At 36.5% G+C, this 20,439-nt stretch overlaps 1 protein-coding gene across 2 annotated transcripts in view; it reads left to right on the top strand.

Moving 5' to 3' along the window:
- Positions 1 to 20,439, top strand: part of URI1 (URI1 prefoldin like chaperone) — a 42,569-nt gene that overhangs the window by 8,262 nt on the left and 13,868 nt on the right. Inside the window, exons 2-5 of one of the 2 annotated variants that reach the window (XM_030457670.1) lie at positions 4,287 to 4,321; positions 5,091 to 5,126; positions 8,382 to 8,460; positions 10,918 to 11,053. In XM_030457670.1, coding sequence (XP_030313530.1) covers positions 8,458 to 8,460; positions 10,918 to 11,053 — 139 coding nt within the window. In that variant the 5' untranslated portion in view covers positions 4,287 to 4,321; positions 5,091 to 5,126; positions 8,382 to 8,457. The remainder of the gene's footprint in view (positions 1 to 4,286; positions 4,322 to 5,090; positions 5,127 to 8,381; positions 8,461 to 10,917; positions 11,054 to 20,439) is intronic. The other variant, XM_030457669.1, reaches the window with a different exon arrangement.

A 20,439-nucleotide genomic window follows, 5' to 3' on the forward strand; every position in this document is an offset into this window, starting at 1 on the left:
ACAGTCAGTACTGGAAACTATCTACAGCTCTGTTGCTTATAATATTTCAGGAGCTGAGACATAAATAAAATACTGAGTTGGAGGCTTGCCTTAGTGCTGTGCAGAATGGATGAGAGAAGAATGACCCTCAGTGTGCTAAAACCTCTCACCTTTGTAGGCAGTGCCTAGATACTTAGTAGAGAGACATTCATCTACACGCTCTCCACCTTCAAGAGCCACGCAAATAAAATAGTCTCAGAGTGGAGAGTGGGCAATTCATGCACCATCCATTACATTCAGCTGTTAGCAAGGAGCATGTGCAGAAGCTATAGGTAAGGAAAAATGAGTTTCAACAAAGATGTGCATGAGGGTGAGAACCTGATGGGGAAAGGTAGAATAATGTAGATCAAGTTAGAGGCCCATGGGCACGTACAGGTGCTACAGCCTCTCCTTTTTGCCTGCCTTCATTCCCGAGGACACTGTGCTGAGTGTAGTGTGTGGTGCTGAGTTAGATCTGACTTCTGTTTCTAGCCCTGTTCCTGACCAGTGTTAGTGGTGATGTTACTCAGCCCGCAAAAGTAGCTGCAGTGCTTTTCTGAAGTGCTGTACACTGTAATTCACAGAAAAGTTTTTGAGCTCTTCAGATGGAAGATGCCAGAGAAGGTGGAATAGAAATCAATAGATTAGAAAGAAAGAAATTATTATAGAGAAAATGAATTTTCTGCCTTCAGATAGCTAATGAAGTCTTTGGCTGGACAATATGAGTTTTTTGGGGGTGATTTGGAGTCACCAGCCTTCTAGCTGCCTGGTGTTCATATTGGCACCGTGGAATGGGGGGACACCTGGGAAGTGATTTGTAGCTCTAAAGCTCATCTTTCTGCTCTGCTGTCACTCTGCTGTCACTCTGCATTGAAACCTGGAAACAAGAGATTCCCTGAAAGCCATAACATACACTTCCCTTTGAATAGTTCAGCCTGGTAGTAATGAGAGCAAGCAATGCATAATTTCCTGCTTTAATGAATCATAGAATGGCTTTGATTGGAAAAAACCTGAAACATCATCCCATGCCCCTTGCATGGGTAGGGACACCTCCCACTAGACCAGGTTGCTCAAAGCACCCATCAAACTCCATCCAACCTGGTCTTGAACACTTCAGGGATGAGGCATCCACAGCCTCCCCAGGCAGCCTGTTCCAATGTCTCACCACCCTCACACTAAAGAACTTGTTTCTAATGTCTAACCTAAGCCTACCCTCCTCCAGCATAAAACCATTACTCCTTGTAATGGTTTTGTTTTTAATCCAGAAGGAATTACATTTGGGGTTGCAGGCCCACAGAGGTGTGTGCACTCCCAGGGGTCTCACTTGTGGGTCTCTCAGGTTTGTATCTGGTCAGGGGCTTGAGAAACACAAAATTTTAAGAAGTTGCTGTTGGAGGAAAGGAAGGAAACGAGGTATTTGCCCATTTGCTTTCTTTTAAGACTATGGAATGTGTTTTCCAACAGTGGATCCTGTTTTAATAACCAGCCCCATGATTAGGTAATGTTAAGTTTGCTGCAAGACTAGTTTAATAAATATTTTAGTATGCAGATAAGCCATTGATAACTGCATACATTCACACTCATGCATTTTTATGCCTAAAAGGGGAGAATTTAGAGTTTATTGCTACCACTTCCACTACAACGTCTTAAAAGTAATGCATCGTTGGTAGCACTAGATGTCCAGACAAATTGAACTCAAATGAACAAACAGGTCATTTATTTTATTTACTCTGAAAGGAATTTTCATTCTTTAATTGTAACTCTAGATATAAACTATGTGTGGAAGATAGACTAATGATTTTCCAGTGTTTGATTAAAGGCAAGGAATCAAAGATGTGTTCATATATTTATCCATTTGTTTCTTTGCTGTGGTAAGAACAGTTGTTATCCAAACAGTGGGACTGACCTAATAAAGGAAATATGCATAATTGATCTCCATGTATTTTTCAATATTTATTCTCTATTTTTTAAAATAGAATTCAGTTCCAGAAGTGCTATGTGGAACATTTTTAAGGTGGTATCTTTTAGCACTTCTGTAAAAGGTCTCATTTTATGCTGGCCACTGAAATGAAAAGGTTTGTTGTTGGTTCCACCCTTTAGTATCCCTTCAAGAGAGATTATATCAAAGAAGAAGAATTAAATTAAAATTGATTGGTGTTATTGATTTTTTTTTTTTTTAGAGGATAAAGGGTGATGGAAACAGCATATGCCTCTATGGTGCTTTACTGATGGACTACTTTTTAAAAACATAAAAAGCATATGTGCCCAATTTACATATTTACTAATTAAAAAAGCTTCCTGGCAACATTAAGTAGACTATCTTCTGTAACCTTTAACATTGTAGCTAATGGATATAGCCTGGAAATTTTCATAGAAGGTCTTCTAAATAATGTAAATGATTGTGAATATGTAACTAGTTAATATGCAGCTATGAAAGGATTATCATGTAGAGGTTAATGAACATGCTGCTCTTACGGTTTTCAGGGCTTTTCTTTTTGTGCTTTTAGCTCACTTCATGCATGGAAAGTCATGTGTATGGAATGGAAGGCTTTCTGTCTTTTCTGTCTTCATCTGCAGTGGGACAATTAAACTGTAACTTTCTTAGAAGATCTCATAAAGGTTTCTGTATGCTTAATTATGTTGTGTACTTCACAATTGCTACCAAATATGAAAGAATGAAGGGTGCTGATAGAACAGGCTCTGACTTTTACTTTCTTGTGGGGGGCTCCATTGTGTGTTAGCTTTGTTACCAAGCCTTGCTGTGCTGTATTCCTTTTTGCAAACCTGACTCTTGAAATGGGCTTAATAGTATGAGCTAGATTTTTGAGTTGATGTCCTGTAGAAGTCTGGATATTTGCTTTTAACCTTAAAAGTACTTAGTTTGCACCTTAAAGAAAATATTTGCTAGTCATTTGATTTATAGGAGTTTAAAGCAAATGATAAATTTAAACTTTGCTTATGCAGGACAAGCTCCCTGGCAGATTTTCCTGATGGATTATGATATAATGTAATCACAAACGTAGACCTGATCCTTTTCATTTAAGTACTGTACTCTGTTAAAAGTATCATTAGCTCACAAAGTAGTCCAATTTTTTTTTTTTCACTCATATATGAGTAGGGAGTGCAGGTTCTGAGATCTGTTCTGTAATAGCTGCACATATGCTAACTGAAAAAAAAAATTGTCTTTCATTCTGTTGTTTGGGGAAAAAAAAGAATTATCTGCTCCAGTGCTTTCAGTGGTACTTGAATGTATGTTATTGTTTTCTCTGCAAATTTTCTCATTAATTGCTTTCAAATGTTAGCATTATTTTGGCTATAGGAAAAACAAAATTTGTAAAAAAAAAAATCTCAAAAATGCTTATATTGAGAAGATGTCTAGACATATTTAATTGCATCATGGCTTCATTGCATTTCATATAATTGAATGAAATTGTTTGTGTTATATTTTTGGTAACCATTATTCAGAGATCAGAATATGTTTTGAAAGACATAATCTCTGTAACTGGCAGAGAGGGTCACAGGTTTCAGCATCTTGTCTTTTTGCTATATCTACATATTCAAAAAATACAGTTAAAAAGAAAAAAAATCTCATTTTAACAAGGTACTTTATTATGTAAGTTATTTTGGATCTCTTGGGAAAGCTTGTTGTATAAAGAAATAAGTGGAATATTCAGATAAAACTTCAATTTTTTGGCACCCAGAAAGTACAGAAGATTAGCCAGCAACCTATAGTGGTGTCATATATCCTTGTATTTAAACATATCAAAATTAATTTGTGCTTTTCCAATTTGAAATGTACTGTGCAACATTTTTTGATGTACTGATAAAGGAAAAAATGTTACTGGTGCTGTGGGCTTCATTTGGTTTTGTTTTTTAATGACTGAGTATGGAAGTTTCATTGATGTCTTGTTATAATTTACGTTGTTTTCTTACTCTGCAAACATGTAAGACTGAAAATAGATCTGCAGATTGCACAAACTACTGCTTATCTTATATTGTGTGTCACCTAATAGTTATGGAGCAGGTATTGTACCAAAATAAGAATTGAAAAGCTGTAATTTTTTCTGTGGTTATCAGTCTGCATTAGTGTGTGATAAAGCACGCTGCTTAGGAACTACCATTCACATGCCTTTGCACTGACAAATAAAAATGTATACAGAGACACCACCAAATCTGTAAAGCTGCTGTGCTAGTTTCTGATGCATTGACATTGCAGCTGTGTGCTTACCCTTCTTTTTTTCACGAGTAGTTATCTGTTTTAATGACAGGTGGTCACTAGCTGCCAAGAAAAAATCCAGCACTGGTAAGTGAAAAATGTTTGATTACATTCCTGAAATACTAATGAGTAACCTAGTTATATTTTACTAAAGTAGTGCTATTTATTTTAATGATAGCAAAATCCTACTAGCATGTTTTGGGGATTATAATTAGCAGTAGCTGAGAATTGTTGCACTGTACTCTACTTAAAATACATATATTTTCCATTGATATCATAACTTTAAATCACAAATACACTGAACCTTAGTGTTTATACTTATGTTTTAAATACCCAGTGTATTCTTCGTTTTTCCTCAAGTAATCTTGTGGGACGAAATATGAATTTGCCTGGTTGGTGAAAAGGTACTCCTGGGGTAGAATTAATTATTCTTTTTGTTTTGTTTCTAACTATGGAACAAGTAGGGAAATTTTGGGAAATAACTGCTACCACTCTTAATCTGCTAAAACAATATGAAAGTGATGTTTTCTTCTTTTTCCCCAGTAAAGTATGTGATAAAGCTTAGTTACCTAGAAAATGCCTAGAAAAATCCAGTTTGTTTTGTAAAAAAATTATTATCTGGGCACCTTCTTCTTCATTGGCAATCTGTGGTTAATAGAAAACATACTTAGTAAATAATAGTTTTGTATGGCATCTGAGGAAAATGTATATTTAATGGTGGATGAAATCTTATATTATGAGTTACTGTGAGATATAACAGTTGATCTTACAGGTATCAAATTACAATATATCCATGCTGTGTTTACCATGATGTTACTGAGAGAACAACAGGAGCTGTCTTGATTATTGTCTGCAGGGTTATTGCAGAATCACAGCAACTGCCCCTTTAGTGGTGAGATTAAACCTTTGGTTATACACCATCAAGCATATAATATTTTAAATTTATTTTAAGAGGCTTTTTCTTCATGCCTGAAAGATCTCCAAGCAAATAATTTATATTTAGTGTGTATCAAATGTTTTTAGTTTAAATGCACATAGGCTGCAAGCACTGGATAAGAGGAAAAAAAATCAAGGCAATCTATACACATCATCATATTAAATTCTGACTATTGGCTCGCAAAAATAATCTAAAACTAATATGTTTCATTTATGTTTAAAATTCAGAGACTGCATTAATTTTCAATAAGGGAAATATTATTGAAGTGCCTACTGGTTCTGCTGTAGTGAAGTCAGGCAGAATATCCTCAGCACAAATACTTTCTCAGGAGGTTTGCAGTGTCCATACCAGTTTCATCCCCTGTGAAATTCTGCATGCCTGTTCCTTCACTAAGAGATGGTATTTTTCAGAAATGAACTAATTTACAGAAAGCCTTAAAATTCAAACGGATTTTTTAAAGTTTACAAAATTACAACTCTTGCTTCCTCTTAAAAAAATTGCTGAGGTTTGTGGGGTAGAAGGGGTGTCTGTGGAAGGAGGAGTTTCTCCAGTGTTTGTTTTTGTGCAAACTCTGACCATGGCCCCATGAACTTGGGGGTTTTGAGTATAGTATGTCAAATGAAAAACCTAACTTACTGATACTTTTTGTGTAGAAAAGCAGTTTATTATACAGCATCCATACAATCTTTACTTTACAAAACATTATTTAAAAATTAGTACCCTTGTTTAGATCTTGATTGCGCAAGAGCTGAGTGCTCATTTCAACTGAGTAATTTGTTCATATAAGACCTTTTTAAGTAGTCAGTGACACAGAAGAATGTTAAATAGAATTGGATGAATAACAATAGGGTTTTAAAACGCTCAGCTTCAGTATATTTCCATTAAATTATTTTCTTTTTCATTTTTAGTACAGTTCTTGAAGGGTATTTCTAAGGCCATTAAGTCCAAATGGATCTAAACATCTAGACTTGTGTTTACCCTGCCAGGGACATGTTCATAGCTGGAGTCCCAGTACTCATTCTCTGTTCTCTTTGGTTCTTCAGTGCATATTGGGACTGAGCACCAGCACACCCCAGAGCTCATGTCACCATCTCCTATAGGTGAAGGGGGTCAGCCTCCTTCCTTAAATAGTGCTGGTTTAGGCCAATTAATTAAAAGGATTGATTTTGATTTTAATTTTCCTTATCTTGATGGTCCAGTTCAGGATGTGTCCATATGTTTATAGATTCCTATAGTGAAGGTTTAATCAGCAAAGGGCAATAGTTACACTGAAAAAAGAAACATACTTTGCTCTGTAAAGCAAAATAGCTTTTGTAGGAAGGGATGGCTCCACTGCCCTCGTCAGGTTATTCAGGAACAGGCAGGAGTCAGACCATCGAGGTAGTATCTTCTTTTTAGATTAGTGAAGAAATGTTGAGTGCCTGTCAGCCATAAAACTATGGAAAAATTTAATCCTGCTGTGAGTGGTGGTGGGATTTTCATACCATTCCTTTCCCTTTGCATTGGAGACACAGGCAAGGCCTTTGGCTTGGGGGTCATGCATTTCAATGGGCAGTTTGTGGGCATCAGTGTCCATTTCTCAAATACAGATCTCTGTGAGGCAAAGGCTGGAGTCTGCAAGTATCAATCAATAATTGATAAGTATTGTTGACACCAAGTTGTCATCATACTGCTTCTCCCCCCCAAAATCTCAGTGAGCTTTGTTAGGATTCATGGGCTTGTCCTTTTTCTTTGAAGGAAGTGAATTATTCTTCACTTTGATGTAGAGAGTGGATAGAGAAACTTGCCTAAAATGTCTGGGAGAAATCTATCATAAACTACAGCAGCAGCAAGCATCTTTTGCTAATCAGTTACATGGAATACAGTTTCAATGTCCAAGTGGCATAAAAAACCCAAGATCTTTTTTCAGGACCAGTTCAGCAACTGAAAACATAAAGTACTCCAGATATAATGTAGGATGAATAACAGCAAAGTTCAACTGTGGAAGCAAATAAGTCAAAACATAGGAGTATCAGATAATTTTTCATAACGAATGCTGAAGAAGATTTCACTCTGCCTATGAATCTAAAAAAATCAATGATAATATTTTGAGAGTTGTGTTATCAACTCTGACATTCATTTTTCAGCACATTTATAGATTGCTTTCCTGAATAATCCTCAGAAACCCTGTAATTTGCATCTTGGGTCAGCATTGTTAAGTGTGCTGCTCCATGCTTTCAGTTGCCTTTTACTGCAGAGTTTACTGGCATATATATGTTTACTATTTTGAAGTAGAAGTAAACAGTATCATCAAACTTGACATTCATATACCAGCTTCTTCATGCAGGAGCTGATTGCTGACCATCTTGCAGACATCTTCAGGTAGTGGTCTATTAAAAGACTTGTTGCAGCCAAATTTAAGTATTTAAGAATGTCTTCACAAATCAAGGCTTTTTTAGAGGAAGTGTTTTGTTTTCCACACAAAGGAATATCCCTGCAGCAACTGAAATGCTGTATCTTGCAAAATCCTCTGAAGATTCAGGTGTCTACTGTGAGAATACTTCACCAAGCCATTTCTGCCTAGGGTAGCAACATGTATCATGAGCCTTATTTACAATTTGGATAGGGAAGGAACAGAGGGGATGTTCCTTCTCCATGTTGTTCCTTGTCAGAGTCTGAAGATGCAACAGAATCCTGGCAGTCAAGCCATCTTTCAGGAGTGTTGACTCTTGGTTGGAACACTAAGTTTACATGAGAATCAGAATTAATTAAAATTTTACCCATTTAGGTCAGCTCACACCAAGGTTATGAATTCTTTATTACGAGTGATAATTTGAAAAATTTGCCTCTTATGAAATATAAACTGAATTTTCAGTTATTTTCTAAATATTGATGGTGGTATCACTGTTGAAGGTGACAAGGAGTGAGATATGCCAGATCCTAGTGAAAGAACTGATTCTTTGCTCCATAAAAAAATTCAAATTCAGAAAGAGACATACACAACGTAAATTAATGATTTTATTTTAATACACATTATTTTAAAATAATCTAGCTATTATGTTTTTCATCCCAAGTCTTTTATAAGAAAGTTATTAATCTTTCAACTATATATGTTGCAAGAGTAAAATAGTCTAGTTTTCTATGGTTTTTTGTGTGTTGTTGATTTACTAGCAGACAAAACATTAACTCTACTTTAGGTATGAAATTGAATTGATTTGAATTTGTCAACAGGAAGAAGGTAGAGAGTGATTATGAGGCTCTTCAGGAACGACTCCGTACGCTGCCCGATAAACTGTCCTACGATATCATGGTATGTACAGTGAAGTGCACACAAGAAAATGGGGTAAAAGTTCTGGTAACTCAGGTATTTGCAGTGGTGAATTGTTATTTAGGTTGCCATGTAGTAGTAGTACTTTGTAATGTTGCATTTATTATAATATTAGTTAAACCTTTGCTTTTGTTTCTTTCTCTTTCCTTGGGATGCATTAGTTAGTGTTAGTGGAGCTAACAGCTGAGAACTGATGACATAAATGCTAACACAGAACCTGACATTTTTGATATGTAAATCTGTTGCATAGAAAATTGTAGTTATGACTGAATTACGGTACTTAGTCATTTCCTGAGAAGAAATTGGCCATAAGTATTTCCTGATTCATGGAAACAAACTCTAGAACATTGATTTTTCCACAAAAAGGTGCTGCTAATTTTTGTTTCTTCACAGTGCCACAGTGATCTTTTCTGGTGCTTTGAATCTCCTGTAACAACTGCTCACTTCCCCGTGCAAACTTTATCCTGTAGGTTTGTGCTCACCTGAGTTTTGATCAAATTGACTTTTTTCTCATTCTTTTTTCCCTCCTCCCTTCTCAGATCCAGTTTAAGATGCATCTTTGAAGGAAAGGAAGTTTTTCTGTACATAACTGAACAGGAAGTGCTGGACTTTCTTCCTTGGCAGCCTGGCTCAACATACAGGGTTGAGTTGTTTGTTAGAGGACATTGGAGTACCATGTGGGGACAGAGAGTGTTTCCCTTTCTTGTGCTAATGATGCAGCTTGGGATTCTGTGTGTGTAGTCCGTATACCATGTGTATATGTGCAGCCACATGATGTAAAGCATAAAGATTGGGTTGTTTTGAAGCAGAGAAAAAACCCTTAAGAAATCTAGATAAGGCTTATTCTTAGTTGAAGCAGCAATGCCAACTCACATCTGTTACTTTAAATGTATATAAATAGTTCCTATCCTGTTAGCCAAATATTTTCATATGTTTCCAATTTTGTTTTCATTATTTTGGGGGAAGAGTGAACAGGCAAATTCTGCAGTCTGCTACTTGAAAACCAAGTCAGGAAGGGTACACATGTAGGAAAAGCACATTCTGCATAGTCTTAATGTCAGGATCCTGCCTGCAGAGAACTGTTCCAAGCATTGATACCCTCCTTGATACTGGAACCAGAGAAGATGGCTTTGCAGGGACACAGATCCAATAGGCCAGGTGCTTCAGCACAACAGTGATGAGAAAGCAAGTGGCTGTCCTTAGGAAATAAAAAAGGTGGCTGAGGAATTAAACAGAAGAAAGTGATACAGACTGGCTGAGACAGATCTCTTTGTAGCCTAAGAAAGAGAAGACTTGATGTGTATATGGTTCTGAGGTTTTTTTCACTTCCATTTTAACTTTATTTTGATTTTGATCTCCTATTACCTTTGCAATTGAAGCCCAAAAGCAGCCAGGCAGGTGGCAGGCAGTAGGTCTGAGTGCAAGGATGCAGTGAGCTGGTACAGGAGACCAGTGAGGGGCTGCCAGGGCTCCTTCTCAGGGACAGGACTTACCCAAGCACCATCTGTAAAATGCAGGCTGTGGAAGATCATAGAATCATAGAATCATAGAATTGGCTGGGTTGGAAGGGACCTCAGAGATCATCGAGTCCAACCCTTGAACCACCGTTGCGGTTGCTAGACCATGGCACTGAGTGCCACATCCAGTCTTTTTTTAAATATCTCCAGGGACGGAGAATCCACCAATGTCCCATACATTGCAATGCATGTTAGAATGGAAGTGTAAGATTTTAAGAAGAACCTCTTAAAGTTATAAAATTCGTTTATCACTAACATATCCTGTTGGAAGTATTCTGGTTGTATGTATTGTTCCTGAGCTGGTACAGTCACCAGAGGACAGGCATTGCTTAGTGGAGCATCACTCAAAGGCTGAGGTCTGCATGCAGGTGAACGATGAAGTGAGATTAAGCATGGTTTGTGATCCTGCAAGCAGCCCCACAAACTGACACTGAGGTTTCTAGGTACATACTATTAGAAACACAGATACTGAGACAAGCAACTCAGCTTTGGCTTGTCCATACCTATTTAAGTATTTTAGAAATTCTAGCAAAGCTAATCTTGCTTTTTTTTTTAGGAAATGAATATAGTCTGTGTATAACAAACGTGCAACTCACCTATAATATTTTTATTATCAAGGTTTACATGTTAGTTCTAAGTGAACTTGTTTTCCATGCGAGCATTCAGCTGTGCTGTAGTTTTATGTGACAGAACAACTTGTCTGTTTAATACGACTTCTCTAATTTTGTAAGTACAGTACTAAATTCAAATGGATCCAGTCATCTGAATATTTATGAAGGGTTAGTCATTAAATAACTGCTGTAGAACTTTTATTTCTTTAACTCTGTATTTTACTTTTTTAAAAAAAGCTAAGACATTGAATGACCATCTAAGTTTTATGTTTAATAGTGATTTTCAGCAATTTCTTCTGTGCCTTTGACAGGTACCTTTTGGGCCTCTTGCCTTCATGCCAGGAAAACTTGTCCACACCAATGAGGTTACTGTTCTGCTTGGGGACAACTGGTTTTCAAAATGCTCAGCAAAGCAAGCTGTTGAGCTAGTTGAGCACAGAAAAAAACGTATGTATATTTCTGAAAGTTATTTAATAGTTGAGATATTGTATCTTGGTATTAGTATATAAAATATTAGTATCTACCCTGTTTTGTGAGGTTTCTGCAAACAGGAAATTCATTCAGATATAAAAACAATCAGGCATGTTATTTTCCATCTTTACTCGGTATTTTATTGGATATGTCTTATTTTTTTAAGCATCTACCTAGAGCTTTTTTTTTTACTGTTACATAAGTTTAAGTTACCAAAATTCAGGTTTTGATGTTAGAATAGAGGTTAGAATACAAGATCAGATTTTTTCTTTTATTTCTTCTTATTTCTATTATTTTTTATTAATATTAAGCCCCCAGGTAAAAAATAGGAAAAACAAACTAAAACTGCTATCACTGTAATGTGCAGAATGCTGTGTTCTCATCCAGAATGTGAGCATCACATTGTACTTTTGCACTTACCTTATTCCCCATAATCTATTCCATTGCCTCTTACTTCTTTTGTCAGTTGTCCTCTGTTTTGGTTTTTTTCTTTATCTATCTAATTTTCCAGATTTCTTCTACACTCCTGCTTGTTATTCTTTTTTTCTCACTTTCTGTTCAGCTGTGTGCTCTTCCCTTCACTTTCCCATGCAATTGGTGTGGAGAGATCCACTGGGCATCAGAGAGGCAGATGGGCAGTTCTGGTTTTGGTTCTGTCTCTCTTTAGTGGGTAGCGAGATCTTGGCTTTGAAGAGCCAGGACCCCTGGCAAGTGCTGTGCACGTCACATGTTGGAGCCTCTTTATGTCAGAAAAAATGGGAGCCTAAAATACTTGATGTAAATGTCAAGGAAGGAAAAGCACAATAAAATGGAAAATAAATCGGTACCTATTAGCCTTTGCTGTTTGCTTCAGATAAGCAGTTGAGTAAATTTTTTTCTTACTGGTTTTAACTGTAATCTGTCTCATTCCCAAATGAGTGCCCACTGTGCCTGGACCCTGTATGCATTACAACTGCTGCAACCACTTACACTGGATTTTTGAGTTCAGCTGTCTGTGTTGCTGTCTGCAGCAAAATACCTCAGAGCTTCCCCAACTGAACGTGTGGGGGTTTTTTCAATTTTATGCAAGTAATATTTGTGTAAGAAAAGTTGTGTTTTTTTAAAATAAAAATTAATTTGCTTTATTACTTTAAAATATTCCTTCATAAAGAACATTGCCGAAAGTGTATAGTTTGTTTTTTACCTATTATCTTTCTTAATCTGGTTCTCCTGACACAACTTTGCAATTTTCTTTCTTACTGAACTGAATCTACCTAATTTATTGTGACTCTTACAAGAAGATCTCAGGCCCATATCCTTTTCCTTGATCATCTGATATTTTTTTCACTGCTGCATAATATTTTTGTCACTGTTACTTTCAGTGAAATTATTTGACCTTTGCATAGTAGATGTTTGAACATTAAGTAGTCTGCTGGGAGATACGCAATAAATGCCGGATTCTTTCCTTCATGATATTTTAAATTGCATTTAAAATAGGAACTCAGAAATCTTAATTTTTTTAAGGCAAAATAGTCATTGCTGCTGGATAAAAACCCTCCATTCAGCTGGTAGTTCACTTCATCTGTGTGATGGCTGCCAGTGGGAGGCTCCAAAACACTGATATTAACTGAAAACTTTTTATTTAAAGGACTGTTTTCAGTTTTGGGTGATAAAAGCCATATTAGTACTTTTGATTCTGACAAAGAAATAAATTCTTTCATAGATATACTTTTCTCCTTTAAAATGCACAACTCATTTCAACTCTGAACCATTTTCAACACTAAATGAGGGCAGCTTAGAGGAGAGTATTAGAGATTTTATTAATTTGTTCTAATTAGAAAGTAAGTTATACATGTAGAAGACCTGTAGGCCATTGCTTTATAATGCGAATTGGCCTCTTATGGCACAAATGTGAAAAACTGATGCTTCCCAAGTATTAGTCTAAAGTCTCCTTTGCACTTCCTGACTTTCATAGGTATGACTTCTGATTGCACTTCCTGACTTTCATAGGTATGACTTCTGATTTCCCTGGCATTTCTTGAGCACAGGAACTTCCTAATGCACAGGGTGATGCATATTGGGCATTATCATTATATTGACACAACATGATGTGATTTTTAGCATATAATCTTTTTATTTTGGACATAAATTCCATGAGTAGGTCACGCACACTGAGAAGAGGACGTGGTTTCTGCAGGGATTACATTGCGAGCAGTCCTGAACATCCTCTTGTGTGGCAGTCAGAAGGTCGTAACACAGCAAAGCTTTTGTAAGCATGTGCTTAGGGCCACCGTGTGCTTAAAGGCTTTGATATGTAGGAACTGGGGTCTGAAGAGAGCAAAGAGAGGCATGTGCTGAAATTGCTTCCCAAACAGAAAGCTGGCAATATTTGTTGATGGTTTGTTTCTTCAGTGACCTACTTTTTTTAAATCCAATAATAATATCTCTAATTTAGATGGATATTTTTTCATAACAAGCTGGTCAAATCTGCTCAGATAACCAAAATGAACTTAATTACTACAGTACTAGTAAGTCAGTGCTTTAACAGAAATTAAGAGTTAGAAAAAAGTAAATACAAGGCATATATTTTTATTACTTATTATATACTGTGTTGCACTCTCCCGAGTGGTGAGGAGTGGGAGAGCATCTGTGCAGGGTTTTAGTTTTCTAGTGGGACTGGCTCTTCTGTAAAAGAGTTTAAGAGAATCCTGGAACTCACTCACATAGGAGTGTTTTTTCTTGCTAGTTCTGGACAGTTTTCTTTACTGCCTTTGAACAGTTTTGCATGGCTCCATTGAAGACCTCTGGTCACCAGGAGTGACCCTGGTTGCTGCTGAGGACACCACTGCCCTAACAGTTCATTTAATCAAGGTTGACAGAAAATTTTCTTTAACAGTTTGGTTCCTTCTGTGTATGTTGGATGCATGAAAGAATGGACAGTATGAATTTGCATGCTTAAGCAGTAATAGTGCCAGACAAATCAAACAATATCAGTGTGTATAAAGCTTTGGAAGATAGGGGTAGAAATAAGAGTGTACTATATATTAAAGCTTTAAATATTACTTAGTGCTAATTAGGTCATCCTTTTTGTCTTAGTAATTTTGTTAAATTTGCTTTTTAAAGGAGAATGAGTGACGAAAATGTTTGCTTCTGTGGGACAGAGAAATGCCCAGACACAGCAGATTAATTTCTTTGTTAAAATTTATTTAATTGAAAGGAATAATTGAAGAGTGACTGTACTGAATTTTAAAAGTTAATGCACTTTAACACAGCTGTAGAAAGTCCTATTTTGGAAATACATTTTTGTTTTCTTAGCTTTTGACTTAGATGCAAACAGTTCAAGATTGTGATTGGTTGAAATGTATTTGGTAAAATTTGGGACAGTCACTCATGTCAAATGTTACTTTTTCATAAATTATTGATCACATCTTCTTGAATAATAGTTGAGCTGCAGTAGATTTATAATTTGCTGCATATTTTTGTGATATCCTGGATGTTCAGATAGTTCCAAAAGTGTTAAAAAAATAAATCTAGGAAAGTTTATGGCATTGCCAAGTATATTTTTGTTTTAAATTTGTTGCAGTTTGTTAAACCAGGTAGTACAGATAATGGGGAACACTTTACACGTATGTTTGCGTGTAAAAATGTGAAGAAATAGTGGAATAGATTAAAGGATATGCACACCAAATTCCATTATAATAAAAGAAATTAGCTTTTTAAGTATGTCACAGTTTAGCACAACAATAATGCAATTGTAGTTTTTTCTCTTACAATTATCTTGCTTAAGGTACTTCATAATATTTCTGTTCTCCTCAAGGCAAGACTGTATTGTCTCAGAATTCAAAGAGGGAATAAAGATTCTTTTTGTGAATATGGGATTATATCTTTTACGTGTTTGTGATGATATAAATTACGTTTTTTCTCTATATCAGTAATCGCATTAATTCTTTAAGATGGGAAATTTTTCATTACAATAGTCCCTGTGGTAGTTACTACAGAAAGAAATTAAATAGATTTTTTCTTGTAAATATTTGTGGATTAATTCAGTATGCTAGGTGTTCCAAGTGTCTAAACACTTTAAAAGGTGGGAAATTAAAATGCACACAGAACTAGGAGTGGTTTTATTGTGTTAAAAATTTATCAGAAAAAAAAAAAACCACTTAAAGGAGAATTGTTGAAGTACTTAGCAATTGTGTCTTCAGTATATGTAAGAATACCCTTGCAGTGTCATGCTGCAAATGAATTCATGAAATGAAAATACTGATTACATTAACATACAGTATTGTGATAGTACCCAATTGTAAATTGCAGTATGTAACCTTTAATACAAATATTTGTGTCAATCAAAATTGACCGATAGCTTAGTATACAGGGTTTAAAAGATACCATTGTTTTTAATAAATAAGATGATCCGGGCGGATGAGGACCAGTTTGAATTTGTTCCTTATCAGCATTTCCAGAAAAAAAGGATATTGTCTTCAAAATATATGAGGTTTTTTTTTTCCATTTCCCATCTGTGAATGAGTGAAGCCTTTAGAGGTTTTAGTGTTTCATTCAAGGGTGTAAAGAACTTCCTTTATATTATAAAGAATGTAACACAAACTTACCTACTCACTATTTTGGGGGAAAAAGAGAAAAAAATGTGGGCCGTGTTATGAAGAAATGTAGCTGTTACTTTTCTTCTTTAAAATTTTTTTTTTCTATTTTTTTTCCTGCATGCTGGAGAATTTTCTTTTACTGTTCTTTTAAACTTTTTTTTTCTTTACCATTTTTTGCAATTAGCACTTTTTGGCTTGATAACCTCCATCAGTTCCTTCTTTACCCTTGTTAAGTTACGAGCTGATTTGGTGGAGTGCTAAGTGCTCTAAATTTGCTCTGCAGTTCCCTGGAGGTGTTTGGTTTCTCACAGGACCAAAGTCTAGGTATTTTAACCAGAACACAGTGAAGGAAAGCAACGAGAATAGATTCTTTTCTGTAAGTTACGTATTGTGATTAAAAGAAGCCTCTACCTTTTTATGATTCTTGCCAAGCAACAGAGGAGTTACCTGAATGTCACCCTCCTTCATTTAAGGGGATTTTAAATGTATTTGTGTAATTCTAGTAATTATATAGGTGTGTGAACCTAAAAGAAATGCACTGCATTTATTTAGTGTTCCTAAAACCAAGTAATCTATACAAATTTGTACAGAAGAAAATGCCAAATTACTTCCGTTTTGATACCAAAGGATCATGGAAAACAGAAGAAAGGTTGTCTTTAGGTGCAAAGGTACAGGACAAAGGATTGCATCGGAACTAGTGCAGTTGCTATTATAAAGAATGAATTTATTTTTGTTGTTGCAAGCACAAAGGGAGCTTAAATCCATATACACAAAAAAGTAATTTGGATTCTTTTTTGAATCTTAGAACAAATACATATCTGGAAAAACAAACAAAAAGGGAACAGAAAACCAGAGAAGGGTGTTTTGGAAAGCTCTTATTAGATGCTACTTTCTGCAGAGCTGTAGATCTTACTCATTTCATGAAACCTGTGATAGCTACATTATAATAGTTTTATTATTTAATTATGGACTAAAAATATTTTGTTGCCAGTTTAAATATATATTTGTTGAAAAGCGGATGATTGATCCACTTGGACCCTTAAAAGCAAGAAAATAAGCTCTCTTAAAATGGTGTGCCATAACTCAACCCATGAATAGCACTTGTAATTGTACTGCAGCACTGAACTTGTGCAAGGAAGTGCTTTCCATCTCCAAAGAATTCTGAAGTGGAAAAGGTGCATTGGATTGTGTGAGATTTTACCCCCAGTCTCGGTGATCTTAGCATGCTCCATTAGGACCCTGCATGACAGGTGTTCTGGTTCTGTTCAGGGGTCAATCATAGTTTTCCTAGAAACTGCTGATCAAAGATTTTGCATGCAAAATTCTGCTCTCTGATTCCCCCATGTAACTTCCCTTTTGCACCTGGAATGAGATGGTGGCAGGCTGGCATTTCCATGGTGAGAGTGAGAACCACAAGGGCACTGCCTGCAGGTGCATGTGCTTGGGTCTCTCTCCACAGGAACGGAGCCACTGCCAGTGACTGAGGTGGGAGGATTTTCCTTGCCTTATATAAACACTCTGTGTATGTAAAACCATCTTGAGACTGGTTACCTTCTACCTGGGAAACTGTGTTGGAGGATGAAGAGATCTTAACTATAAATCTCAACTGCATACTTTGCATTCTTTGTTATACTTAATCTGAAATTTCTATCCGTTTGTCTCAAAGGATATTATTTCCTAACTTCCTGTCTTTTTCTTCTATATTATCTCCATAAGACTCCCCTGAAAAGTAACTGAACTTAGCAAGGTAGACCAGACTTGAGCTTCATCTCAGTTTGTCCTGTTTCATAAAGTCTGAGTTTTCAAAATAGATCAACTTGTTCTCACTATTCTTGTCTGTTCTTACTATTTAAATCGCCGTATAACACACAGTTTCCAGAAGTAACTAAAATAATGTCTATGATTCCCCAAATCCTTATAGACAACACTCCAAGGACATTAATGTCAAACTCAGATAATTAAAATTTGTATGCAGCCTTAGCTAATTAACCCATTAAAGCCAAAATGCATAGATGAGAATTTGTGTCAGTTTGGCATTAGTACGTTGTCATGTCTTGTAAAATCTGGCTTCAGTGGACTTCATTTCAACAATACAAAATGTGGTCCCCAATTATTTTTTTTTCTCTACCAGTGTGCTGCTGCTTAAAAATGGCTAATCATGGTGTAAGGAAATCCAGCTAAGGCCTTTCATTCTAATAAGGAAGCTGGGAAAGAATGATCTAAATGTAAAGAAATCTGTCTGCCTGTAAATATTCAAAGGCTGCTGTGCAGAGGAAATCTGTATGTCCTGATTCCTGATTCAAATACCTTTTTCTTTTTGATAGTCCTCAAAAACAAACCTAGAGACTCTGGCTTGTCTGTAGCACTGAACTATCTTGCCAAGTGGTTTAGTTGAGACATGTAAATAAGGAACTACTTGGGTTCACCTGAAAGCCATGTCAGACTTTTCCCAGATTATTGGATGTGACAAAGTTGGACAACAGCCTCTGGTTCAATCCGTCTTAAAAGGCTCTAAGAAGCTTAAACCACAGGGTAGTAAGAGGAGGAGACTCTGGAGCCTCTCTTACTCTACTGCTATTTTTCTGGGGTCTCGATGAACAAAAAAACCCCTACAGTTTGTAAAGTGAATAATTTCTTGCTAGATACTGAACATTTTAAAATTCAGGAGATGATGTTAGAAGATTTTAGGCTGCGCAGTGGCAAGTTTAAAATAAGAAACCATGAGCTTTCCCTGCAGTTCCAGGCACAAACGCTTTTCCAGGAGACCCCTTCTTCACGGGGGGGCCTGGCCGTGGGAAGGTCTCTCCTTTGGTGATGGGGAGCCCTGGCTTTCTGCTGGCAGGGGTGGCATAAGTGACCCCAGGGGCTGTCCAGGGACACAGGGACAAGGCATTGTGGTAATCCCAGCTGTCCACTGACATGCTGTGTGGCCCAGGGCGAATCACTTAAACTGTTTCTTCATCTGTAAAATAGGAGAGAGTAATACTTGCCTCCCTCACAGGGCACTGGACAGATTAGTTAGTGCTTGTATGGCAGTTTAAAATGAAATGCAATGTGTAACTGCTCAGTGTCCTTACCTACCAGAGCAAACCAATATGCTCCAGAGCAGCATAACTGAGATGGCTGCTGAACAATATTTAGATATACAGGCAGTGACTGAGACACTCATGGTGTTTTAAGAAACAGCTGAGCATCATGTAAATGTATGTATGAATGTAAAATAAAAGCCTCAGGAAAATGGATCTCAATCTAGATGTTCGTGTATATTGAGACTACCTTCAAAAGCTGAAAGCATAGATGGGAGCATTTTCAACAAAAACAATTTTCATCTCTCTTTGACTGGGGCTTTGGAGGGTGCATTATAGACTGGAAAAAACTGTGGCTGTTGGTAGGAATTAATTTAAGAATAAAAGCTGCAGGTGAGAGGTAATCACTGCCTCATCCAGCAGAGGATGAGGTGGCTCTCAAAGGAGTTTTGTAAGGGGAGCAGGACCCTGACTGTGTGTGGAAGGAGCTGAGTCCTCTGAAGGGTGTGTGTTCGCACCACTTGAGATGTCCAATGCTTTTTAGAAATAGTATTTCTAAATACTAGAAATAGTATTTCATCAAGAAAGAAATGCAAATGCAGAGTATTTTTCAGGGGAGACTCTTAAAGTATTTCTTACAAATGGCTTAACTGGTGGATGTGACTGCACATGTGATACATAGGTGGCTGTTTGATTTAAAGCTTTTGGAATACCCCAGAAGTCTGAGCTGTGTCTTTGTGCTTTTTGTTGGAAAGGATGGATGTTTGCTTGTGTAGTCTTTCCAAAACACATAATGTTCTTTCTAAACTATTTATTGCAAGTATTATATTTTTAAGGAATTGTGTTTGGTCCACTGTGAAATATCAACAGGGGAAAAAGCATACAATACTGAATCTGTTAAAATCAGGATGAGAGTGATCTTGCACACGTGGTGGTAGTTGTTTTGCCTTGACTCTTTCATGCATATTCCCCCCTTCTGTGTGTGCAGAGGAGGGATCTGAACCTGTATGTAGAAGTCTGAGTCACTAAGTAGATTTTTTTTGCAAGTACAGCTACAAATTAATTTTTTTCTACTTAAGTGAATTTTGTAATCTTTGTGATTATTAATGTATTTTCACACATCCTTATCAGAAAGGCAAATCATCACAATAAATGCAGTCTCTGAAACATTTATAAGTGCATACTTATAAACTGGGGAGCATCTATCTATATACTATAACTTTTTAGGATTAGCCTGCCCACCAGAAGCTACATAACAAAACACTAAAGTTAACAGGAAAAAGGAGAGTTAAAAATGTCCTGAGAAAATACTTTGAAAATAGGTTTTCAGCTGGAGAATTTTGTCTCGAAGTTTTTCCACTTTACATGTTCCTGTCTGTAAAATGGGAGCATCAGGGTGCTCTGCCATACTTGTATAATGTGAAAACACATAAATTAAGGACTATGAGGTTCTTTATGTGCTACAGTACTGGTGATCACTGTCATAAATACAGAAGCAATGCCAAGGAAGGAGCTAGGTAGATAAATGAAATGAGTTACTCCTTTAAAAAGTTTCTTGGAATGTGACTTTGCTGATCCTATGGTTGAGAGGATCTCTTTGCCTCCTTCACAGTATTGTATGAGACATCTTCTTGTATTGCTTTAATGATTAAAAAAAAGAATTTTAAAATAGAAAATCAGCTTACTTCTTCATAAAGGCTTTTAGCTCCTTCAGGGTATATAGGACCAGTAGGTGCAAGGTCTTAGAGATCCTCTGTTG

This window comes from Calypte anna, chromosome 11 (assembly GCF_003957555.1).
Source record: "Calypte anna isolate BGI_N300 chromosome 11, bCalAnn1_v1.p, whole genome shotgun sequence".
Taxonomy (NCBI): domain Eukaryota; kingdom Metazoa; phylum Chordata; class Aves; order Apodiformes; family Trochilidae; genus Calypte; species Calypte anna.